The following is a 26,443-nucleotide window of genomic DNA, read 5'->3' on the forward strand; positions in this document are numbered from 1 at the left end:
CAAGTCAATTTTTTTCTCACAGTTTGACGTGTTGAAGCAGGCCGTTGTGGTGTATCTTCACTTGAACAGAAATTGAAAGTAATATGTTTGAACCCACACAATTAACTGACATTTTTAAGTCTCATTTGTTCTGACCAAATGTGCTATAGCTGTTGATGTAGTATTAAATATTGGTACTTTGAGTGAGCATCAGTACTACTGTGTTTGTCATCAGCAGCAGTGCCTGAAGGGGCAGAGTGTAAGATGTTGTAAGTGTTTACTTGACACACATCTACAGACTGTGACTGCATAACTTTTCCCCACAATGTCCGTGAGTAGGATAAGTTCTTTGTCCTCTGTCTTTCCTTGTGTCAAACACATGTTTGATTGGCTCTATACAAAGCTAATAATATCAATCAGTCAACCAAGGCTACTGTTCCATTCAGGTCCACTGAAGTCAGTTTTACCACAAAACCAGTAGACTTATTTAAACACTGTTTTCTTTTATTAAAGCTTAAAGAAAAAGGAAAATTCTCTGTATGTAATGCATGTAATTCAACAGCCTTAGCATAAAGACGATTCCCTTCATTACGTTGACTCCTATATTGCTAAACTCAAAGTAAAGAATAGATAACTAAAGAAGCTCATATTGGGAAAATAGCAGGGACAGGCACGAGAGTCTGTTAAAAAGGAACCTCTAGTTTGCTTTTAAGTGTATTTAGAAGAATTACACAGTGAAAAAAGAAGCTAAGCTAAGAAGAAGAAGCTAAGCTGTGATATCACAACCAGCTATATGACGAGACATGTTACTCTACTGTAGTTCTGGAAAATTCAGATTGCTTATGTCTTAGTCAGTGAAAGATTCTGTGCTGTGGGAAAGCCCACAGCACAGAGGAGGAGGGGCAGGTAGCAGGGTGTGTTTTCAACTCTCTTTTTGCTATCTCATGTCTTTTAAGGTTGCTTTAACCGTGTAGTGTTCTGTCTTAATATTCTTTGCTAACATATAAAGTGCATATTATATAAGCGGATGCACAGAATGATTCTAACATGGTTAATTATAGGTTATGATGGGAGCTATTAGAATGATTCATAATTTTTATGTTTACAGCCATGAGCTACCCTGGATACCCCCCTCAGGCAGGCGGCTACCCCCCTCAGGCAGGCGGATACCCCCCTCAACAGCCTGGTGCCTATCCACCTCAGCCTGGAGCTTACCCTCCTCAAGCAGGAGGCTTCGCACAGCAGCCCAGTGGCTACCCCCCTCAACCTGGTGGCTATCCTCCACAAGCTGGGGGCTATCCTCCACAAGCTGGGGGCTATCCACCACAGGCAGGGGGCTATCCACCACAGGCAGGAGGCTATCCACCACAGGCAGGGGGCTACCCGCCACAGGCTGGGGGCTACCCGCAGGCACTACCACCAGGTAAGCCATTTTTTTCACATTTAAATGCATTAAATGTTGTACAGGCAATATGATGTCTCGTAGTGGTTGGAAGTGAATAGCCTGGCTCTGCCAAAACGTTACAACATCAGCCGGTTGGCATTTGTAAAGTTTACGTATGCTTTTTGTCTTGCTCAAAATATAAACTCTAAAATTATTTGTTTTGGCGTAGTTTTAACCTAGTGGTTATGTCGTGCTCCCCATGTACACAGGCTGTAGTTGCAGAGGCCATGGTTTACAATTTGACCTCTGCCCTTTGTGGCATGTAAGCCCCCACTCTCTTCTCCCAACACCTCCTGTCTCTCTTCAGCTGTCCTATTCAAGAAAGGCAAAAATGGCCCAAAAATATCTTTGGAATTTCTTTTTTTTTACTGTTTTAACAAGGCCTCATACAGAGACGTCCTCTGATCTTGTGGTCACTGTCACTCAAGCGGGATACTTTTCATAGACAAGTTTAAAGTTGCATTAAGTCACAAGTGGCCATGGAAGTCTAGAAATAGAAGAAAATAGACATGTTACATGATAGAGTTTTAAAGGTACATAGGCAAATAATACCTACTGGTACTTTCACATAAGTAGAGTAGATAAAGAGCAACTCAAGCATCCCATTTAGATGATTTAAAAAGTACTACTAGAAAAATTGTGAAATCCTGTGTTTTGGTCAAGGTTTTCTGATCCCTATTTTAGGAATAGTGAGTCAGTAATTTAGTGTTGGTAGGCAGCAGCGATCATGGGACTTATGGTTAACAGAGTGGAATTTTTTTTTCCTTAAAAACAAACAAACCTCTGCTGTTGCTAAGAGAAGCAAGTCCCACAACCCGTCTTCAACATAATACCCTCATTCTCTGTCCAGCACTTCTTCACCTATATGTTAATTAGTTTGAATGTGAGAAAAAGGAAAATCCAGGAAAAAGGGGTCATTCCCATCCTGGTCAAATATACCCAAATCTTTCTGGCATTTAGGGCGTCCTCAACTCCTCTGAACAGCTTTGTCTTTGTTGTCTGCTGCAGGCGGCTGGGGAGGTGGCCCTGCTGGTGGATATCCCTCAATTGGTATGGACAATTTATCTAACCCTGGATACAATGCTGGCATGGTAAGCTTACCCTACAATCCTATTACCTTACACCCAGCAAATTTGTTTTAAAATGTGATAAAACCACATGAGACTATTGCGTTGAATAATCCAGTTAAAATGAGTTACACAGCCATTCATGGAGTATTGCGTCCTATCATTTACGGTAAGACTTTTCCAAAGTCTGCGTCTTAAAATCCTCAGCATTGCGATTTTCTTTGTCAGCTTCTCCATGAAGGCCTTTGCATGAGAAGAACAGTCACACACTTCATCCTTTTCTACACTTCTTAAACCTTTCGATCTCATGCAACTCTTTCTATTTTCCTGATTCATTGTCTTGTCTATCATGTGCTTTCATCTGTGTCGTCATAAATATTCATTTCCATCTGAAAATTCCAGCATGGCCACACTTTGTTTGGAAACTACTTGTACACAATTCCACTTAAAAGAAACTCAAAAACATCAGAACATGAACTTCAGTTTTTAAACTGAAGTTAGATTCAGGGTAAAGTGCATTTTCTTTTGAACTTGACAAACATTTACAATTTCCGCAGAAAATCTAAAATCCAAACAAGGTGTGACCAGCTACCTGTGCTTTGCATAAAAAACTCTTCAATGAGTTGTACACATATTATGAGATTCTAATGTTTCTGAACCACAGGCCAACCAGACCTCTGCAGGGATGGGGGGTTATCCCCCAAACCCATCCATGTTCACCCAAACCCCTGGGGGGTACCAATCCTCCCCTCAGCCTAGCGGGTATGGTGCCCCCTTCCCTAACCAACAGTCATTTGGCCTGTACCCACAGCCAGGAGGGCCCATGCCTCAACACCAAGGCCCAGGGATGGGATACCCAGGTCAGCCTGGGCAGCCAATGTCCGGATACCCACAGGGACCATCACCCAATCCGCCCATGGCTGGTTATGGAGCGGCACCAGCTCCCATGCCAGCATACCCAAAAGTCCCTTCACCAAATCCATCCATGCCAGCCTATGGAGGAGGAGGAGCCATGCCAATTGCTCCAGCCATCAATGTAAGAAACACTGGACATACTTAGTTTGGCCTCTAGGTTAAATTACTAACTATACGACTTATTATGTCTCCTGTCATGATGTGTTCAATAAACACACACCAATTGTATATTTTTTTTTACAATGTAATGTAAAACAGAGTTAACTTTTTGCACAATGGAAATTGCTTCATTGTTATCTCAGAGAGGATTCAGGGGAACGATCAAGGACTTTCCTGGAGCTGATCAACTCAAAGACGTAGAGGTTCTGCGGAAGGCCATGAAGGGCTTTGGTGAGTTATCGGGGGGGGGGGGATTGTTTCTTGGCTGTAATGATGTATTGTACACAATGCACCAAATGTTGACCACTTGGCAAGTAGTTTCTTACTGTGTAGTCCTATGAGCTGCTCATAGGACTACACAGTAAGAAAGTTGAATCCTTTTTTTGTAGGGAACATAGTGAACAAACAAATATTACAGTAGTTGTCTTTTATTTACTTTTTCTTTCTCTCAGGATAGTTGGTGAAAAGTAGTTTTGGATTATTCAAAAATTATTCCATATTATATTTGTTGATCTGTTATTAGCACAATAACACAATAAGTAAAGGGACATACATTTTGTGGGGGGGGGGGGAAATAACAGATTTATAAATCAAATCATCTGATAGATTAGGCATATAATATACATACATTTATTGAAGCAGCAGAACATAGTTCGTGGGGCTAACTGCTGGTGAAGGTCAGAGCTTACATTGAAAGAGCAGAGGGAGAGACCGGAAATCTTGCAGCTTAAAGTCAATATATTATTTATCAATATATTTTTAAATGTTTAGATGGGGGAAGAAGACATTTTCTTTATATGTACTCTCTGTCTGACTCTATAATTGGGCCTTGTCTGTTTAGGAACTGATGAGCAAGCCATCATCGATTTACTGGGGAGTCGCTCCAACAGGCAGCGTGTGCCTTTGCTGCGCGCCTACAAAACCTCCTATGGAAAGGTAACAGTTCTTCTCTGATCGTTAAAGATGATGTGCTTTTTGTCTGACACCTGATGACATTTGTATGAGTAAAAGATTGAAATTCAACAAAATATTTCCAGATATAGAATCATCTGTGTTTTAGTTTACATAATAATAATAATAATAATAATAATAATAACAATAATAATAAGCTTTATTTATAAAGCACTCAAAACAGGGTTACAAAGTGCTTTACAAAAAAAAAGAATAGAGAAATGTGACTAGTACAATACAGGAGTTCCACAGATTATACAAATTAGAAGGACACAGAAAATTTTAAAACCAGCAAGAAATCACAGAAGAAAGAGGAAAAGTCCATATAAAAACACCAAAAAGAGAAAAGGAATGAAAGAAGCAGATTGAAACCATAAAAGTATAAAAGATCAAGGAGATAAGAGATTTAAGATACTGCCATGGATTCTATTATAATTAGTAATAAAAGCATTATCTAAGGAATAAATGAAAAAGAAAAACAGAAAAACACGCTCAAACAACAAATCCCCTAAAAGTACATTTGTAAAAATGTGTTTTTAAGAGAGATTTAAAAGTGGACAAAGAGCAGAAGCAGAAGTGTATAATGATGACAAGCAGACAACAGGTGGTGGTGGTGCTGCCAGTAAAACGGAGCAGGGATTGGATGTCCTCAGGCTCAGAGCTCATTATAGCTATACCACAGAGCTGCGGTACACATTTCACAGCAGCAGTTAATGGTGGTTTAGAGTTATTCCAAGCATGTTTCCATTTTCAGGATCTGATTAAGGACCTGCATTCAGAACTGTCTGGAGACTTCAGGAACCTCGTGATGACCACATTGAAGACTCCATCTGAGTTGGATGCCTACGAGCTCCACAGTGCCATAAAGGTAGCATCTTAAGAAGATATAATTAAAACATGTATATTGTTAAGATTTGCATTATTATGAGGTTTGAATGAAGATTCACTAACAGAAAATGAACAGGATGAGTGTTGGCTGCTCCAAGGCCAGAGGTTTTCAGATTATCATTGGTCTGACTTCTTCACAGGGAGCCGGAACTGATGAAGCCTGCCTGATAGAGATCCTGTCCTCCCGCTCCAACGCGGAAATCCATGAGATAAACCGTATTTACAAACAAGGTGAGATACCTCGAGGCTGTGAATGCACCACTTTCCCCTACAGCTCGATATACTCCTTTATCAGACAGCATACAACACTGTGTGGAAAGACTTTTATTAGAAGATGGATTAACTCAATGTAGCTTCATCTCACTGCCCACATTTATATATTTAGATGTTATGTGATGGACACTGTCATTTGTTTTATGTGTACATATTGATCTATATTCTAAGTTTCACCCCTCTGAACTAAATATAGTTCTGACATTTTTTGAGTGTGTTATCTATTTATTTTTTGTCATTTCAGAATACAAGAAGAAACTGGAGGATGCCATTACTGGAGATACCTCAGGACACTTCCGCAGGCTCCTGGTCTCTCTTGCACAGGTACAGATTGAATATAAATGAATTACCTGTATACCTCAAGTCCACTAGCATTACTTCCAGATTAAATAACAGATATTTTCTCCTTTTTTTTCCAGGGCAATCGTGACGAACGAGAACATGTTGACATCTCTGTGGCTAAACAAGATGCTCAGGTAAAGGCTTATTGATAATTCATCTGTTGATGATTTACCTTAAACTTTGTTGTACGTATTTTGACCGATGCGTATTTGTTTGTACACATTCCTTACAGAGCCTGTACGCTGCTGGAGAGAACAAGCTGGGAACAGATGAGTCCAAATTCAATGCAATCTTGTGTGCAAGGAGCAAATCCCACCTCAGAGCAGGTAACCATTGAAAACTGAGAACAAAGTTCCACATGTTTACAAAAAAGTGTATTCCTTTATTTACTTCATGACTAATTGTTTATGGGTACGTGTGTGTGTGTGTAGTGTTCCTTGAGTACCAGCGCATGTGTGGCAGAGATATCGAGAAGAGCATCAACAGGGAGATGTCAGGAGACCTTGAGAGTGGCATGTTGGCAGTCGGTAAGAAAACACACACACACACAGCTATTCAAAGGTCACACCCATGCATTGTTCCAGTTAGAATCTGCTCCACATAATTAACAATGACGAGGGTAGAGTGTGCTTGATTGCATTACGAGTTTGACTTAAAAATGTAACCCTTAGACATTTCCATGCTCATTGTATGACACGCAGTATTAAAGCTACTTGAACTTGAGAAGTAGTTGTGGCTCTGAACTAAGTGTTGCTGCTTTATTCATAATCTCTGTTTTCCCCTTTTTTGTCCCTCTTTGCTCAGGGTTATGGTACAGTAACCTGTTTATAGATGTGTTTGGTTTTTGATTCTCCATTTGTTTTCATTGTGAGCTGGTGTGCACTTTCAGTGTTGGGTGTGTGCCATTGTTCGGATGCTGTGTTTCATTTCAGTCTTCTGTACCATGTTTTTATAAATGATTTCACATTTCTATCATTTCAGGCCACAATTTTCTTTAAAGCTGTGTCAATCACTATTCTGCTGCTGGAAGAAAAATGTTATGTTTTTGTTTTTTATATATATTTTTGTAATAGAAAACATCTGTCAGACAGAATGGAGCACTATAACTAGTGGCACATGTTTTCTGCCTCCTGATAAATTTATATCTAATATTTACTCTCCTCATAGTTCTGATTTTGGTCTCCACCAATACCTTGGTATCATATTTGGCTCCTTTTTCTGCTAGCATACAATCAGTAAAACATATTGATTAATGCAGCTTTGATTGTTCTTGTTGCCATCTGTATTTATTCTTTGATGTGTGTAGTATGACTTTTCAAAGTTCACACTCCACATCGAGTATTGCTGTCTTCATCATCCTCACTTTGCAGGGGCGCATTTAGAATGTGTCCTTTACAACAGAAAATCCACTTATCTTTTTGTTGAACATATAGACACAATGGATGTGTACTTTGAGCTTGTGTTTGTAATGACCATGTTCTCTCTTTCAGTGAAGTGTATTAAGAACACACCTGCCTACTTTGCTGAGAGACTCTACAAGGCCATGAAGGTGAGGCACCCTGACTCGTGTCACATAAATGTTCTACTGTAGTCGTAGTGCTACATCATAATTACGTCAGCCTCATTGTGTGATCATACTTGTGTTTGTGTGCTCATGTGTTCAGGGAGCTGGAACCAAAGACAGAACTCTGATCCGTATCATGGTCACCCGTTCTGAAGTTGACATGCTGGATATCCGCCAGGAATATGTCAAAAACTACGGCAAGTCGCTGTACACACACATCTCTGTAAGTACCTTCGTCATGAAATGGATTATTGATCATTTAAAAGCAACAAGGACACATGATTTTGTGTGACAGGGGTCTAATTACTATTTGTGTTATTAACAGGGAGACACATCAGGAGATTACAAGAAGCTCCTACTGAAGTTCTGCGGGGGCAGTGACTGAAAAGGGAATGGTGTCTACTACAATATAGAAATGTTCTATATATATATATCCATTTTTTGCTTATCTCTATGCACTATACACAAACTGCAAACCTGCATGCCATGCCAGTTCTATCAATGCAATGTTTACCTTGTTTTAAGAATATCTCTATTGCTACATTTTGATTCTTTTCTATATACAAATGCACTCAAAGTTTTATATTTTCATATTTGATTTTGTTTGATATTCATCGCCATGCCATACTATCGATGTGCAACAGATGACATGCATTTTAAGAGCTATATAATTTTAAGATATTTTATTTTAATTGTGCCAATACAAAGAGATCTCTGATGTCGGGAACTTTTTACCAGCTCATCTCTAATGTTCAGTGTATCTGAATAATGTATGAGACAGAATACATAGCAGCTAAGTACCAAAGTTGTCTGTTAATGTTTTCAATCGTTTACTCTCTTCTTTATTTTGTGCAGCACGTGAACCAGATGCATTATTTTGTATACCTGCCATTGTAGTCTGTAACACTCAAGCATCACATTTCATTATTTGTTGGTGACTTTATCTTCATGAGTCTCAGAAAATAAATGTTGAAAATGCACATTGGAAATTGAGTTTGATTATATGCAACAACATACATTGAAATGGTTTAATACTACAAGCATCGTATAACAGGCATTATTAAGATACATTTGTTCATGAAAGTAATGCCCATCAGTATCTTTTTTTCAAAGTGTTTTGACCTTCTCATGACTGATGGGAATCTCTTCACATTGTATTACATTTCTTTTTCCAGTAGAGGGCAGTAATGACTTCAAGAACTACAAGAAAACTGGGAAAATCAACAAGCAGAGCTCCTCACAAATTCTTGCCAGTTTAGGATAAATCACTATTTGATGGCATTGGATCAATAACTAAAGGCACAATTCATTCGCAATTCAAAGCAACAGAACAAGTGACCTAGTTATCTGATGCTAAATATAGGCGAACAACTCGCAGTCGCATCAAAACAAATTGGTTTTGACTCTTAAATACACTGCATTTCACTTAATCAATACAGATACATACCTCTGTTCCCTTGAGGGGTGTGAGGCCACCGTGCACGACTGCACATGGAGCTCTAGATACCTTATTACATCCTGTGGGATTCACTTAAAATACTGCTGAATGCACTTGACTGTAGAGACGTGGCTCTGCTCAGATGGCCACAGTAGTGTTTGAGTGTGAGTTAACTGCACTGCGATCAATAGCTCGGTGAGGTGAGGAGGGTGGGGGGAGCCCGTGGAATTAATGGCATCCATAAAGCTGCTTTGGCCACATAAAAAAGTCAAGCATGTCTGCAGTGCTTCGGGGGGGTACCCTTGGGTAGCAGCCCTGGAAGAATCATGTTAAAATTTACTAAAGATGGCAGGAAAAGCTTGAGGGCTGTAGATGGATGTTTAGATTTTAATAACTAGAATTTTAATGATGGTTAAATGCGATTATATCCGTTTTGAGGAAGATAATTTGGACAGGGCTATATGAGTTATATAAACATGTCTGTGCCAACAAGGAGTTTTGATGTCATTATGATCAGAAACCTCCCATCTGTTGCAGGCTTCAAGCTGAAGGTTGCGTAATTCACCGTTAATTAAAAACCACAAAATGCTAAACGTAATGTCTATTTATAAAGGGTCTAATACTTCAGGAAAACCTCTTCTAGTGCCTTGAAGCCTGAGATGTTGTGGGAAACGATGCCCTACATTCAAAATCTCTTAAAAGAGTGTAAGTCTGATGATAAAGAAGAAACATACTCTCTTCTAAAATGTCTCCACTGGCTCCTTGTTTGAGTTTTTTTTGTTTGTTTATTCCACACCCTAGAAACACGATTTGTCTCCTCTTCATCACACAAGATGAAGATTAAATAAATACACTGTGAGAATGAATTGTGTATGGATGCGGTGAATAAAAGAGGGTGAGGATGATGAAGTTATTGTTGGGCTATTCTCATCACAGACAGCTTTCCATTAGCTCGATCTCTTCTCAGACCGGCAGGAGAAAAAAAAAACCCCAAAAAATCCATAAAAATTTCAGTTTGAGACAATTAGACCGGGATAAATGATGGAAATGCTAGCTGACAGCCTCTTCCATAAAAGATAAAGCTATTATCTGCCTTGATCCAGGCTGTCTGATAAACAAATCTGTATAATAATATTTCAGAAAACAATCAGACAGCCAAACACCAACCCTGTTGTCTAAATAATGAACTTGTTTATACCCAAAAGATAAAAAAGCATCAGCCTGTCTTTTCTATTCTAATGCATTCACCGCTCAGAAGTAGGGTACAGACACATCCATCCAATCTGTCTCAGCTATGGGGACCTGCATCCCTTTGATATGAATGAATTGTAATTAATTTTTCATCTAGAGGGATAGCACATAGTTGCACAAGCTATGGAGCCAGCATGGCAGGGAAACAGAGAGAGGGAGAGAGAGAGAGAGAGGCAGTGGGTTGTAGATGTCACAATGAGATTCAGTGCATGCATGAATAAGGTCACGGTTTGAGAGGTATGCCTGCAGACGCCTGCCTCTGTGCCAACAATCTTTATTCAGCTGCAGACTGGAAGCGGGAGTGCATCCATCATCATCATATTGTATCTCACAAATCCTACTCAAAAGCACATTTGATTTGTCACTCTCACATACTGCTTATATGTTCACATGTGGCTCGCTGCCCTCTTCTATCGTATCCAGAGGACAGACAGAGCACATGCTAAAAATGGTTGCAGTGCAGCTTGCATATAGAAACAAAAAAAACATAAGCCTGTGGCTATCTCCACAGGATTTTGCAGGACTGAATAAAACCATCTTATTTGAGTTCACTGCAATGGCATTTTTCTGAAAAATATTAAAATAACAATAATAATAATAAAAATAATAATAATAATAAAAATATATAAAATATTCAAACTAGTCAGTAAGGACACATGTTGAATGGGGATTTGCTGATTTTACGTGTCATGTGTTTCATTAAAAGGTTAGGATAAAGGATCATGGATCAATACTACCTGTTTAATCAACTACTTTAGTCTGAAGGACCCTTTAATCCTTTGCACTGTGGGTTTATTCTGGGTTTCGTCACACCGATCAGCAGATGAGCAGATAACCAGTTATGGAAGAATAATTCACACCCTTTACTCATAGCTTGAAGATAAATCTGGTGCAAAAAAAAAAAAAATCTGCTGTTTTTCTCATATAAATGTTTTTGAAGTCAAACGAATCATGGTGCAGAAAATTGCTCTGATGAGTGCTTAAAGATATCATTCAATCCAGTTTAAATATTGCATGAATCTGTTATCAGCCTTATGCTGTTTTGGACTAGTTTGTGTGGGTGGAGCTATTTTTTTGGTATTATAGTATGTTGTTATTTAGATAGTCTGTAGTCATTCTATTTTATTTTAAGGTAATTAATATATTTTAAATGTAAAATAAAAACAATACATAGGAAGAAAAGAAAATATATTTAGTATTAGAATATTATTTAAATAGACAAAGAAGAGTATACAGCTGAAGAAAAATATGATTGTACAGCACAAGTTATTGTCAGCTTTCCTCTAAGGATGTGGACATTATTTACCTTCCTTTAGCAGGTTGTTGATATTTTTAATGCATGTCAATATTTTCATGCAAATTCTCTCCATTCTCATTTTTTCCGCCTGGGATGTTGGACGTACTACGGGCTGATGTTTACGCCCATTGCAAAAAAAAATAAAAAAAAATAGATAGGTGTGTTTTGGTAAAGCCCGCCCTATTTTACCTTATATGGTCACTGAACGGCACGTTGATTGACAGCGGGCAGCAGCTGCTGAGTTGCTCAGACATGGCGGAGGATACAGTGTAACTGAGTATCAGCGGCGGAGTTACGTGAGTTTTCCCAGCAGTTCAGTCGTCTACGGGCGCATTAAATGATACAGAAGGAGAGGACAATGTGTTCGGCCGAAGCGTACACTGAGGGGAAGCAAAAAACGACCTGAACTGCCACGTACGAGTAAGATGGAAAAATGTATCGCTGTTTAGTGCAGTCAACAGCCTTGGGCAACAAATATGGCTTCTTGTGCCTTTTTCACTATGCTATAAAAATTGATCTCCCGTGCAACCTAATGCCGTGGTGGCTCCGGCTAACTTCTGCAAGCCGCGATAAGTTAAGTTCAATAGTCGCTCGGTACTTTTGATCGCTGAGGATTTTTACATCCACTTGGCCGTCTGGGGTTAGCTGGGAAGCTAAGGAACTACAGCGGATAGCAATGGAGCCAAAGCACAAAGAGTTGCTAGACCAGTGCCACCAGAACTTACTGGAGTCCATAACAGATGCGGACCGAGTCATAGAGCTGCTGATAGTCTCTGGTACCTTGAGCCAACTCGATAGGTTCGAGCTGGACCAGAACTGTTCGTCCAGCGCCGAGAAAGTGGACCACCTTTTGAAGATGCTGATGAACAAGGAGAGCGACCATTTCCTCGACCTGTGTGTGGCCCTGGAGAAGGCATACCCTGACCTGTATGCAGCCCTGTTCAGCAACAACGGCGGCGGACCTGTGGACCACTCCACCGGTAAGAAACTGAAACCAGGAGCTGCTCCTAAACCTGATTCACTTACAGCGAGAGAGAAAAAAAAAACCCACAGTGGACGAGCCTCTGCATAGTAAACCTCAACGCGTGTAGCTGCTATCTGGGTGGTCTGGCGTAAGAAAAAAAAAAAACCCATGTGTGGAAAAGCTCCACAGCAGTTTGGAGTTAAATTTGTTATTAACCGAAATCTGTATAAAAATGATAATAAAGGCTGCAAGTAAAGTCACCAGTGTTCCGTTCAACGTGGTTGCACATTTAGAATCAGGGACTGTGACTTCAATTTTTTAATAGACTACGTTGTTAAATGTCTCTCTAAAATAAACATATGCGATGCCCTGCAGAACAAATGCTCAGCTTTTCAAGACTATTTTTTGCAACACGCTCAGTCATTCGTCCCTGAGATGCTTCTGTGTTGTTATTGTTGTTACACCTCCCATGAGGTAGAGTTTGTTTGTTTGTCTGTCAAGGCTCGGTGTCATTCTACAAACATCTAAGCAAATAAACACGATCAAAGCATTGTTATCCACCACCCAACCCCAATTTGTTATCAGTGGCATGATGTGCCTGTGGTACATTAGGTAGCCTGATTTGTTTCCATGACAACGGGTGACATGTTGGTCCATATCGACCTGTGCGTGCCTGTGTTTTGCAGCCTACTCGTGCATACTTACAAACCTTAGTTCACCTCCTCATGTGGAGAGAAAACCATCCTGGTCTGCCAACAATAGCCAATGCATCCAGATATTTCACCAATGATGCGTCAATGCAGTATTGTTAATGACACTATATCCAGTGTAGTCATTTGATTTGCACCGTGTCCTCACAGCAACTCCCTCCACTTGAGCTTATGTGTTGTTGCAGTTGCACAGACACAATGGGCAGACTGTAGAAGCCTTGTCTAGTTTTGCCTGTTTTGCTTTGTTTGATTGACTGAAGCCAGTTAGTTTACTCACAACCAGCGTAATGCCCCGAGGGCCTGCGTGCAGGATGAGCCTTTTTTTCGATTTAAAAGACGGGAGGAGATGCAGAGTAATGCATCTCTTCGGTATGTTTGCATGTGCAACATCTTTCGGAGAATTTATACTAAAAGGGCGTGTTCCCCCCCCCCCCCAACTTTTAAACACACACTTTTACCCCGTAGTTTGTACCTGTCAAGTTGTAGCGTGTTTCTGTGTACTACGAGGAAGCAGAGCGTAGCAGGTAATGCTGAGTTGGTGTCTTGCTGCTCCACTGACTGGATCTGCTAAAGGTACTTTAAGCTTTTATTGCTTCCTTGTATTGCTGCAGCAGGATCACGTCTCATCCTGAATTGCACTCACAGTTGTTGACATGCCAGCAGCTGCAAAACCTGGTCCCTGTGTTTGCCGCCTTGACTTTGGCTGGACTTGACAATGTGGATTTGGGTTTTTCCTCACACACCTTGTCTATTTTCGGCTTCAGAGTTGACCTGCCCTGTACGAGAAAATAGTGAGCACCAGTAGTGAGTCAGCCTGTGGATAGTCAACCAAGGATTAGGGCCCCTGCTCCCTCTCCCCTCTCGGCAAAGACACGCTTAATCTTGACTCTACGGTCCCCCCATATTAGCCGCCATGCTATCGGACTCGTTCTGTGTCTTTCCGTGGCTTTCCCTTTTTTTTCCCCCATGTGCTTTTTCATCATCTTTAGTGTTAGTGATCCAGCTGATGGGATTACCACATTTTAACCACACTTGCATGAAACCAAAGCCAAGCCAGTCACATAGCACCTCCAGGCAAAGCGGCTGGTAGGGAAAAGCACATAAGAAAGCAGCGAGGGAGGGAGGAAATCTTCTGTCGGAGCCCCGGTGTGGCTGCGAACAACAACGGCGTGTGTGAAGAGGGGTGAAGATGAGTGTGTGATGAGTCTCGCTGATAGCAACCTGCTCTCAAGTCGTCCTCCTCTCATGCCGCCCGCCTGCTTTTGTTCTCAGACGTGCCTCTCCTTTGCCAGCTGAGCCTCCCGTCACGCACCCTTGCTAAATCATCCACACTCCAAAGAGACATCTTCAACCCAGAGGAAAGGCAAACATAAAGATGCACTCACACATTCTCAGTTGTTTCAAGCGCTTGCTCTGTAAATTATTACTGTTTTGCTTGCGACACATTTGCTGTGGAGAACTTACAAACAAATCATTCATTATTTAGCCTGTTTTTGTGCATCAGTGTGCCGAGAGACCGCGGCTGACAAATCCTCCAACTCTGATTCAGAAGCAGAACATTCACTTATGCTTTGACTGAAGTTTTGTCGCAAAATGGTCGAGCACATTTCTGCATTCTCAAACCAAATTGAGTTAATTTCATGAACCCAAGTGACTGCAATCAAGCTGATGTCATGCCTCGGGTTGTGTGCTTGTCCTTGTGCACTGCTTGGACAATATTCCACTTGAAGAAAATAGCAGAAGAAGAGATGTACCTGAACACCCCCCCCCCCCCCCCATGTGCTTTTTTTCAGGCTCAAAGGCCTGTTACAGTGATTTAAACTCACTGTGAAGGGAGAGCAACACAATTCCCCCTGACAGGATGCAGTGTCCACAATCCTCCCCTGTCGGTTTGACTTCATTTTCTTGTTGTCCCGGTCTCTCTTGTGCTCTATTCTATGTATCACCATCTTTTTTTCTGTCTTTTATTGACTCATTCTGTGACTCATTATATTTCTGAGTGGCTTAATTTCTCTGCACACTTAAAAAGGGGGCACGGCACAGAGAGACAGAGGAGGGTGATAGAAAGAGGGGGAGACAACGGGCCTTTTGTTGAGAAGTTGAGCAGACCCAAAGTGCCCAGTCAGCAGCTTGCTCTGTGTACTAGGACATAGGCCAGTGTGTGTGTGTGTGCCATTGGAGGGGTTGTTCTCCTTTCTGTCATCCAGTTTCTGTCCCGGTCCATAAACCACAGTGGACAGAAGGAATGAGTTATGACCCTGACGCTCTTGTCACCACCGCTGCTCTTAAATATCTCCCATGGACTTAACCTGGACTTGCTTTCTTTCCCCTCTTTCTCTCTCTCTCTCTCTGTCAGCGTCTGTGTCTGTCACTCAGTGACACACACTGTCACTCACCTGCAGCACTCTGTACCTCAGCCACACTTCATCCCCATCTTTCTACGTTCTCCGTTTGCAGAAGAGGAAGCCAATAATTCATCTGATGTTAGCTGCAGTCTCTGCTTAGCTGTGATTGATGACATTTGAGAAGATCACATTTTACACGAGTAGTCGGCGTGAGTTTTATTGCATTGTAGTGTCTCTGTACAACTGGCAGTGCAGGCTTTAGTTGAAATGAGTCAAGCAATGGCTTAAGAAAATTGTACTTGTATGGATTTCTGTCCTCACTCTTGTACTGGATTGTACCTGGATATTTTGATAACTATTTTGTCTTGAATTACAGGTGTACATTTGTTAGGGGTGGGACAAAAATGTCGATGTGGCAAAATACTGTTGCCCTGACATGTGTGATGCAAACATATTCCAAACATAATTCCATGCAAATTTGACTCACTGCGTCACTTCTTCATGACTCCCCCTGGTCACACGTGTGACATGAATAAAAGAAGAAAGCATGTCTGCAAAGGGTTAATAAAGTTAAAGGTTTAGGTGTGATAAGAGGTGTAACTGACACCAAATCACATTGAATGACACATTAATCCTGCACTTTACTATTTCATATTCTTCAGTTAAAAGGATATCTTGATGTATCATAATATGATTGTCTTGCAATATGTCCAATATCGTACAACCATTGTATCGTGATATTTTAGTTTTTGGGGGCAATGTATTGATGCATCACCAACACCATCTGTATTACATTTCACTGCACATCTGTATGAGCATGTGACAAATACAAATCTTAAATGTTGTATCGTATTTTCCATTAATTTAATTAATTTTAATCAAAATGAGGCTGTTACTTTGTTAAATAGTGCTTTATGTAAATTAAGTTCCAAATTATGAAGGAGAATAAACAGCTTTTTTTCTCCTTTGTTTTTAAATTACTGGGGTTTAAGACAATTGAGCAAACAAACCAATCAAATTAAAGACATTTGTTGGAAATTTTACCAGATTATTTAAATGTAATAAAGAAAGAATGAAATAATCACCCGTTTAAATCTAAGTAGAGTTGTAGTTAGCTGTGTTACCACAATTGATCGTCTTGTCAGTAAAGCTGCTCAATAAATCCATCTCATCAACGCCTGGCCTAATGAGAGTGTGACCTCAACACTTTCACCTTGGTCCCTGTTGAAGTGTTCCAGTGTAGTTCAGCTGATTCAAGCGACTCATCAGTGTGAAACTTGTGCATTTTTTTCTTCTATTAAGCATAAATATCCAAATGAAGGATCATCTCTACACTGTGAATGTGCGAGCCAAAGCCAGGAGGCTGTACTGTGGAAGAGGACTTCATTACCATTTTACACATGTTCCTCCGCTTCCTAATTACCCTGCGAGGTAGAGGAAATGCCAGCGTCTAAGTGTTTACCAGTGATGAAGTCATGGAAATAAACCGCTTCTCTACCCTATACCCGTACTTCTTCATCTTCTTCTTCTGTGGTACTACTATTCTTTGTTTTATTCTATCTATCCCTCTTTCCTCTCCTGCCACCTTGGTGTCCTAGCTCTCTCTACCACTCACTACTTTTCTCATCTCACCATCTGTTTAAATCTCTACCTCTCTTCTTCATCTCTCCTGCCTTCACATGCTGTCGTTTGTCTTTTCAGTTTCTGGCAGCAGGTCCAATTCGACCTTTAATCACCTGTAAACAAAGATAACTTTAATCCCTATTGCATTTCACACTGAACTTGAACTTTATATTTTTGCACTACGAACGCCCTGAGGTACAATTAGTGTAGATGTATTTTCTTTTATAAAAATAGTCTGAGTTGGAGCCAATCCCCAAATGAGACTGACTAGAATATTTGATGACTATTTTGTCGGTCTGCTGGGCTGTTTTGGTGCATCAGAGTGATTCACGTCGACAAATGACATACAACTTTAATGCCAAGAGGGGGGTTCAATGGTGCACATACGTCATTAAAAAAACTGCAATAATTTAATCGCTTAGAAGAGCTAAATGTGTCACCACAATGTGACATACAAGGCATTGAGGCAGCTCACAATACAATAGAAAACCTGCCTGGAGTCCGCAGCCTAACACACGGTTATGCTCTTTCTCTCCACATAAGACTCCCTTTTTCTTGCTAACCTTCAAAAAAAAAATTATAGTGCAGTTTAATTAGTGATTTATCTCTACGCTGCATGAAAATGCTTTCTGAATCAACATATTCTCCTCTGTGATTACACATGCAGGGAATGTCACAAAGATAGCTTGAATTCCAGCAGTGGGCTTATTCCACGCAGACGGGCGTTTTGGCTCAGATTTGTACTCGCTGCAGAATGTTTTGGAGCGTTTGGAGGACATCTTTCACCTTTTTTTGTTTTTGACCCAACCCTTGGCACAAGCAAGCTGTTCAAAATAGAAATGATGTCTCCTTTATGCTGAGCAAGGGCTCTTTGCACGGGCATAAAAACCCATTATGGCTTGCTGATAATCGGTAGGGCTGGATCGCACTCAGGGGCTTTTTTTTTTTTTCTGACTTTGGTGCAGAAGGCTCAGGACTTTTTCTTTTAAAGTCTTCTACTTGTTTTTCTCCCTTCATGCCCCAACACAGATCTCAAATCTCTACGGCTGAATCTGAGGGAGATTTCAATCAGCGGTCAAACAGATCTTATTTTGAGACACGCCACAGGGCAGATTTGGACCTATGAGTGAACAGGGTGGGTGGGTTTTGACCAAGCAGTGAGTCAGGCGATGTGCGTGCAGTGGAGTAATCCTGCCTCATGGAGTCATCATGTTAGATGTCTTCATGTTTATGCTTAGTGTGGACTCCTTAAATCAGAAGATCAATCCTTCGCCCCGGCAGAGAGGCTTCACTGGCACACTGCCCAGAATCTTTGTCCATGGTGTCACCGTCTCCTACAGAAGTCCGACCCACTACACACGGCTTACTGGACATCCTAGAGTACAGGGAGGGTTTCTGTGCAGATTTGCACATGTAACAACCGATTTTGGAGAAGGATTAGGTTTGTGTCTGAGGGGTGACAGTGGAGTAGTAGCCCAGTATGCTGGATTGGCAATGATACTGCCATGATTCTTCTGTTCAGGTCTCGGCAACTTTTCATTCCTTTTCTCAGTCACTGCTTTTGGTTAAAAAAAAAAAAAAATGTATAAAGCTCTTAATGACATTTTCAAAACTGTCTGCTGCTTCACACTCTCACATTTCAAAGACAATTATTGTACTTTTTTCTGAGCATCATTTATTTAAAGCTTGACAGCTCATCATTTAAGGGTAGGGTTAGGACTTCAAATACAAGAAATATGTGACACTGTAAACACTTGTCCAGCTACAAAATTGAATTAATGCTTACCTGTTGAGGCAGTGCTTCTCAAACTGTCGGGGGTGCAGGCCGGGGGTCTGGCTGGATGTGTGGCCCGGGTCATTTGTACATTATTTTGACAGAAACAAAAACAGTAAATACGAACAGATTGTTGTTGGAGTGTTTTTACATTTCTTTCAAAGGAGGAAAAGGATCAGAATCCTTCCTCCACCCTCCAACATTTATTTTTTAAATGAAAAAAAGGACTCATGATGTAAATTGTGATTATTATGTCCCTGGTTCACTTCCAGCTGGGGACCTTTTTGTTGCACGACAATCCCCTGCACTCCACACGTTCCCTGTCACCTCTCCATTCTCACCTCTCCAGCAGTGTCTGTGAGCAGCTATTATTGAGAGAGCAGGTTGGGCGTGTGTGTGTGTGCATCCCTCACTGACACGACATCCTCTATACTGTGTGTACAGGATTCACAGCAGACAGGATACAGCGGTCCGGGCTGCTAGTTTAAAAAAGATGCTCTCTGACCCGTCCCTCAGCCTCACTTAAAAAACGCTGTAAATGACTGGGTAGTTTTCAACCGTATTATTAGTGTTGCTATTATTTTCGGTCTTCTTGTTTAATGACTGTGCAGCCGAGGCCAGAAAAGGAAAAAGACTATTAAGGCTCTGCTCATTTCTTGGTGTGTGATCTACTTATTTATTTCTTTACTTTTAAGCACTGTTGCTCATTGACGGTGAGAAAAGCTGACAGCGGCTTAGGAGGAAAAGCACACAGTATTATTTTGGGATTGCTAATGCTGCTCTTTTAACAAGTGGCCCTGAAAAAAAAAACGTGTTTAAACGAGTGCTGAGGAACAGAACAGACTCCTCGGCTCATCAAGCGTCGTTTCCTGATTAAAAGGAGTTTGGCGCAGCATCGTTGTGCAATTGGATCATAGTCATTCGTTTTATCATTTTTTTTGGAAGCATCTCATTGTCAGATAAGAGAATTTTCTGGAAGTACTGAATAATTTAGTCCCACTTGTCGTCCGTGGAAGCCAGACTTTGCATCTCTCTTTTGATAAGGCTCTCCTCAGCCAGCCTCAAAAACTCTCATGCTCTTCTTCTTCTTCTTCTCTGCCATGCTGCAGAATCCACTATTCCTCTCATCCAGCTTCACCATGGCAACGTGTGTCATCTTGCTTCATGTGCTGGAGAACATAATCTGGTTGTCTGGAGCAACTGTTGGTTGATTGGGAGGGAAAGCAGAGAGGGGAGAGGAGTGGAGTGGGGGATGTGGAACCCCTTAGGTATGGAGAGCACTCCCTCTGACCTATTTAGATCACAGCGACAGGCCTTTGTTACGGTCGCCTCAGGTCTTCCACTGGAAAATCTCTCACCTTTTCGAGTGTGCCTCTTTGTAGGAATCAGCTGCAGATGCCCTGCTGCAGCTTTTACTGTACCTAATGTAGCTGCTGCTGTTGAAACCCTGATTAGGGTTGCTCTGATGCAGCCATAAGTATCATGCCTCAGATAGCCTGTTCATCTAATGCTGGAATTTTTAAGCCCGGGAAAAAAACCATCTTCATTTTAATCGCTTCTTCCTGCTACCTGAAGGTGATTTCTTAGATTTAATATCTAGTCTCGCAATAGTGATGTACGTTATTACCTTAGCATTAGCATTTTATTGTCATGAAAATGATGAGGCTTGCTAGATTGTTAGCTTTTAGAGAGTAGGGTTTGCAATCCTAAGTTCAGAAATTCACAAAAACAAAGTGACCACTATCTTAACAGTGTGAGACATTAGAATCGGTTGCAAATTAAACAACGCAATTAATTTAATAATGTATACAACCAAGTAGAGGCAAAATCATGTTTCTCAAAATACTTGGTCAAAGTTTGGCACTTAATATTGCTCCACATTCAATCTTTCATTGTTTTAACTGTGGAGTGGATTTGAATCGTCACATCGTCTTCTGATACCTATCCAGGCAAAGAACCATATTTGGAAGTTCGACCTCCATTATCTTCTTTCACATTTACACTACTGCTTCAATTTTATATACCTGCATTGTGCTCCCACTATAGATTTATATTGCCCACCTGTGCCTCTTGAAGAGCAGCAAAGAAGCATTGATTTCCATCAATTTTAATGTTGTTTTTTTTTTACGTGACAAACATTACAAGTGCAGGCCATCAGACAATATATATATATATATATATATATATAATTAGGAGGCACTGGTAGTGGTTAGTGCATGCGCCCCATGCATGGATGTTACAGTCGTTCATGCAGCCCTGGTTCAAATCTAAACATGTGGCTCCGTCCCCGCATGACATTCCCCACTTTCCGCTCCCTGAGTTCTGACTCTATCCACCCCAAGAAGTAAATAAAAAAAGCACTACTAGACTCAAGGGAGCGATGTGTCAAACAGATCTCCAAACAGAATCTTTATTAATCCATGTTTGTCCTCAGTTCTCACTGCCTGTCAAACCACCAAATACAAGAACGTTTTCTCACATACATGCTTTGAGCATGCCAATACAAAATGACAGCAATCATATCCAAATCAACAAAAAGTCTTTCAGCCTCCTTTTAGAATCAGAGCAGTGTAGTGAGTGTCTGCTGAGTCACAAAATCAGGTTTCAGGAAGGGGAACGTTGAAATGAGAACATCTCGCCCTGATAAGTCTATCTTATTGAAGTCAGTGTGATTTCTAAGGTCTGATCTATCCTGATTGACCGGAGACTTGTGGATTCTCCCACCATAGACCATAGGATCCATGCTTGCCTATTGGATTCCTACTTTATTGATGCTCTAAAACCTCTTTACAAATGATCGGCCTCACCGACTGTGGCTGCTGCTAATTGCTATCGATGATTAAAAGCCTGTTGGAAAAAGGCTAATACCGCTGACCCTTCGACCAGCAGATAGCTGGCTCTTATAACACATGCGATCCATACTACTGCATTCGCTGCTGTGCTTACAACGTGAACAAAATCCGCCAATGACACTGATCTAAACACTGGAAGTTTTTTTTTTGTGCACATATTTGTCATTGCAGCCAAAATCCAACACGGAGGATTGTCCCTGAAGTGCCCTGTTTGTGGGAGTTAAAGCTGTCAGATGATTTGCGAGCGTCCTCTGTCGTTGGAGATTACTGGAATTTTAATTTATCTGAGTGTTTTTGGTTTGCAAATCACACAACATTTAAGAAGCTACATTTTACAGCTCTCTTTTTTTTTTTTGGGGTGGGGGGGCTCAGAGCTTAACCGAGTCTGTACGGTATTTTGAAAAGACTTAATCCCTCAGCTGAGATGGCATTATACCTCTCAGTGGCACACGTCTTTTACCAGAGCTCCGCGTCACTCAGATGCTGGGTTCAAGAGTTGCCTTTAAATGCAGTTTTTTTTTTTTTGTGAGAGGACTTAATGCTGTGCAGCCCCTGAGTGGTTCTCATCGTGTCTGATGGAACAATATGAAATCAAAGCTGCGTGCTCGGAGCATTTGGTGGAGTAAAAGTGTTGAGCATCAGGGAACGTCAGAACAGATTAAAAGCCTTTCCACCCTGCTCCTCTCTCCCTCTCTCCCCCCTTCCTTCTTTGCCTCTTTGTTACTCAAACACTCTCCCTCCTTATCTCTTTTTTTTTTCTCTACTTAGTAATGCTATCTCCTTTCATCTGTCCTCCTCTGCCCCATGCCTTCCCCTGGTTTCCCCTCTTGTCCTCCTCGCCTCTCAGCTCCTCTCTCTCCTCTCCTCTCTTCTGTCTGCGGGGCCCTAAGATGGAGTGGCTCCGTCTCACAGAGCTCATAGTTAATTAGGCTTGGCCTTGTCACACATTGAGGGCTGGAGCCAGAGTTGTTGCTAAACCCAGTGGGGAGGCAGGGACAGAGATGGAGATCTGGAACAGTTGGCGTCAATCTATTGCCTGCTGCTGACAAAGCCAGTGACCATTCCCCTGCCCTCCCAGCACACAGACTCTCGGCCCATGTTTGTGGAGCATGTTAATCTCATAAGATTAGTATTACAGGTGCCTCGCTCTGCTGTTTTTATGCAGGTTTGGATTTGTCTGTTTATCGCTGTGTACAGGAATAATGTAGTGTCCTTATTTCTAGCTGAAATGATGGGACAGTTAATCTATGGACAAAAAAAAAAAGAAAAACAATGAGCACCGAATTTGATTATTAATTATTTGAAGTAATATTTCATGTCAAAATTCTAAACACTTCTCTGGTTTCAGCTTCTGTCAAGTGAAACTGTGTTGTTGTCTTCTGTTTTATTGAATGAAAACGACCTTTTGTTGGGGTATTGGTCATTTCAAGATATCGCTTTTCCTTTTTTTTTTTTTTTTTAAGTTTGTGATTTCATCCAGAAAAAGACTCAGTATACTTACAGAGTATGAACCATTTTACAGATTTATATTTGGGCTTATAATACTTCTATTGTAGAGATAGCACAGTGCACTTTTTTTCAGTGCTACCACTACACTGTTTATTGATTAAACTCGCTTAGATTGACTCTGACGGGCATCTGCAGCTCATTTGTGTCTTCTCCCAACTTTTCCTAGTTTTTTTTCAGTCGCCAAGAGCATCTTCTACACTTTCCAGATTTAAGAGGACCTTGTTCAAAGTTAACTGAGGTGATCAGTGTCGCCTCTTAAGACATGTGTAGGTGTAAAGCAGTTTAAACCTTTCTACTCCTCTTGGAAAATGTGGGTTTGGGGCGAAAAGGGTATTTTAGGGGTAGGATACAATAGAAAAAAAACGACTTCAGTAAGCACCAAATCTGAGATGTGTCCTTAAAGAAATTCTATCCTTCTTGTCAGCCATGTTTATGTTGCCCTTTGGAGCGGGGACTCTGCAGTATAATGAGGATCTGCATAGTCTCTCTCTCCTATGGATTGTGTCGCCTGTGTGAAATATCCCCCAGCTTAACAGTGTGCACAGCTATTCAGACGGAGAACCATTTTCCCTCTGTGTCTCTCCCTCACTCTCTCTCTCTCTCTCTCTCTCTCTCCCTCCATGTGCTTGAAATAAAAAGAGAAAATCCCATTTCAGCCGTGACATTCTGCCTGTGTAGCAGAAACATACAGAGACTATACATCAAAGGGAGGCAGAGTGCACAGTGAGGGAAAGGAGGTTTAATGACGACTGCAGTCTGGAGTGATAATATAGAGCTGCTTAGAGGGAGCGCTCAAGTTATTATTCCAAGTATAAACCCTGCGCCACTCTTCTTTTACAAGTGTGCAGGGAATATGAAACCCACTGTGTAATAGTCATTTATTTTCTACATTGTTCCGGTGATTAACTCTGCCGTGTGTGTGAACTTGTTATTCAATCTATCGGTGCTTTAATCTGCATGACTTTTTTTTTTCCTTTTTGTTTTTGTCCCCTGGCAGGTTCCACATACAGCGTTCTGTCCACGATGCCCTCTGACTCAGAAAGCAGCAGCTCCCTCAGTAGCGTCGGTACGTACAATCATCCAAGATACCTTTTCATGTTGTATATGCGTCAAGGCAGGTCAAAAGGGGTCTCCAGCACGACTAAAGTAACCAAAACAGTGCACACAACGACATCAGCATTCTTCTTCTATAACCTGTAGGATGTTCAGGCTGATAAAAGTCTCACATTTGATTGATGGTACAGGCTTTTGAAAGACAAGTGTTTTTACTTTTTCTTTTAAATCAACCTAAAACACCCCCCCCCCCCCCCCCCCCAACATCTCCCTCTGTCCTTAAGAAAGCCATGCTTGCCTTTCCCGAGTTTTGACAAAGGTCCAAATGACTCAGCCGTGTTACATAAACCTCCAAAAGAGCCAAATGTTGAGCCAAAGATGGACATAATCCTCCGATTTCTAGCCATATGTGTACTTTGCAATGAAGAAAACAACTCTGACAATGTGTCCTTTGTGATAAAAATGTCTTTTTTTTGTTTTACTGTCAAGGACACAGATTGAAAGAGAACGACCTTGTTATTTCAAAGAAGCGCTTTCTCTGTTAAGATCAATCAGGTGAATGTTAATGTCGGAAACAAATGGAACAACCACATCTTATAAAAGAAGAGTAAGACTGCGATTAGGTCAAAAAAAATAAATGATTTATTTCCGTGTGTATGTGTGGTAATTCTTCTACAAATACTTCCATGGCACTCCAAACACAAGTGCCTAAGTATGATTTAAGTCTTTATGGACACATTTTGGTAAAACCACACATACAGTAAAGTACCAGAGTTACATTACATCACCAAATCCAATCTGTGCTCTCTGTCTTACATTTTCACGTAGGAGATTACCATTTGGTGTAGTCTTGTAAATCCAAGATAAATATCTGCAAATGTCCAGGAAAACTGTCACGCAAAAGTCCATTTCACAGAAATCCATGGCAAGCGGTTGCTGCCCTAACGGCTGGCTAGCACTAAACTTTTTTTTTTTTTTTTTTTTTTTTGCTGCCTAATGCCTCAGGGTCATCATCATTCTTTTGTCCTTGTTCCATTTGCCTTCTTTCTAAAGCCTTTTTCACATATTCACTGCTTGAGTTGCCTGTTCACATGTGCACCTCTCAGCAGGAGACTTTCTCTGTAGCTCGTGTTAGAGGGGGTCTCATGAGGCAGGACATGACGTAATAAAAAAAGACGACGAGGTAATGGCAGACAAAGCAAACAGTCTCACACTATGATGGCAGTTTGTATCCTTGCGTGTGTGTGAAAGCACCATAAAGGTATAATCCTATTTTTTCCAAATCAGAAAAGCAAAGGAGATGAATTTATCTAAACTGGATTTTTCATTTTGTCTTTTTCAAGTGATTAGGATCATTTGCATTCTGGGTAACCTTTTTTTTTTTCCCAGCGTGTCCTGATCAATATTCCTTGTGCTCACTGTCGCAGGTTCGCCTGTTAACGGCGAAGCGTCCTCCCCGCCCCCAGCTATCAACGACAACCGACCATCCGGCGACAACCTGGACACCATCTTGTTCCAGCTCCGCCAGGTGACCAGGGAGAGGGATGAGCTCCGTAAGCGTCTGGCGTTGGCATCGCCTGGGACCACCTTCGACGACTGCAGGTGCAAAATCCTGGCAGGCCTGCCAAACTGTCATTATTACTGTATTCTCCTTCTGGTATCACTTTAATATTTGGCTGCTGTCTACTGTAAATGACATTGGGTCATTTTATGCTTAAATGAAATCTATCCGGCCCAACTGGTGACTCTGACCTGAGACTCACTGATTTCAGAGCAGGATAGTTTACCTTTAGTGATATTTACTCCCACTAGATGATTTCAGTCATTGTGCTGTCAGTGACTTTAGCTCTGGCTGACATGTTTATTTCTCCTAATTCTCTGTGGACTGGAATAATGTTGACTCTACCTTGCAGAAATAGGGCACTGACACTGGCTGCTTAATTAAACTTCATGTGCTCCACTTAACAGATGTTTATTTTGTAGCCGTTGATACACTGGTGCATTGCTGACATCAGAGCGTGCTTTTTTTTTTTTTTACTGTTTAC

At 41.1% G+C, this 26,443-nt stretch overlaps 2 protein-coding genes across 5 annotated transcripts in view; both read left to right on the top strand.

Moving 5' to 3' along the window:
* Window positions 1-1,057: 1,057 nt before the first annotated feature.
* On the top strand, window positions 1,058-8,562 carry anxa11a (annexin A11a). Of its 2 annotated transcripts, none has more exons than XM_061039877.1 (14): window positions 1,058-1,402; window positions 2,432-2,514; window positions 3,155-3,526; window positions 3,708-3,795; window positions 4,406-4,500; window positions 5,270-5,383; window positions 5,544-5,634; window positions 5,921-6,000; window positions 6,096-6,152; window positions 6,251-6,344; window positions 6,450-6,545; window positions 7,509-7,567; window positions 7,683-7,805; window positions 7,908-8,562. In XM_061039877.1, the coding sequence occupies exons 1-14, from the start codon at window positions 1,078-1,080 to the stop codon at window positions 7,965-7,967; spliced, it is 1,737 nt and encodes a 578-aa protein (XP_060895860.1). In that variant the 5' UTR covers window positions 1,058-1,077; the 3' UTR covers window positions 7,968-8,562. The 2 variants fall into 2 exon arrangements, with proteins under 2 accessions (XP_060895860.1, XP_060895861.1); XM_061039878.1 differs by having other exon boundaries at window positions 3,302-3,526.
* Window positions 8,563-11,811: 3,249 nt separating this feature from the next.
* dlg5a (discs, large homolog 5a (Drosophila)) overlaps window positions 11,812-26,443 on the top strand; it is a 41,960-nt gene continuing 27,328 nt past the window's right edge. For all 3 annotated transcript variants that reach the window (XM_061039879.1, XM_061039881.1, XM_061039880.1), the window contains exons 1-3: window positions 11,812-12,548; window positions 24,343-24,411; window positions 25,826-26,000. In XM_061039879.1, coding sequence (XP_060895862.1) covers window positions 12,245-12,548; window positions 24,343-24,411; window positions 25,826-26,000 — 548 coding nt within the window. In that variant the 5' untranslated portion in view covers window positions 11,812-12,244. The remainder of the gene's footprint in view (window positions 12,549-24,342; window positions 24,412-25,825; window positions 26,001-26,443) is intronic.

Source organism: Labrus mixtus, chromosome 6 (genome assembly GCF_963584025.1).
Source record: "Labrus mixtus chromosome 6, fLabMix1.1, whole genome shotgun sequence".
NCBI classification, from domain to species: Eukaryota; Metazoa; Chordata; class Actinopteri; order Labriformes; family Labridae; genus Labrus; species Labrus mixtus.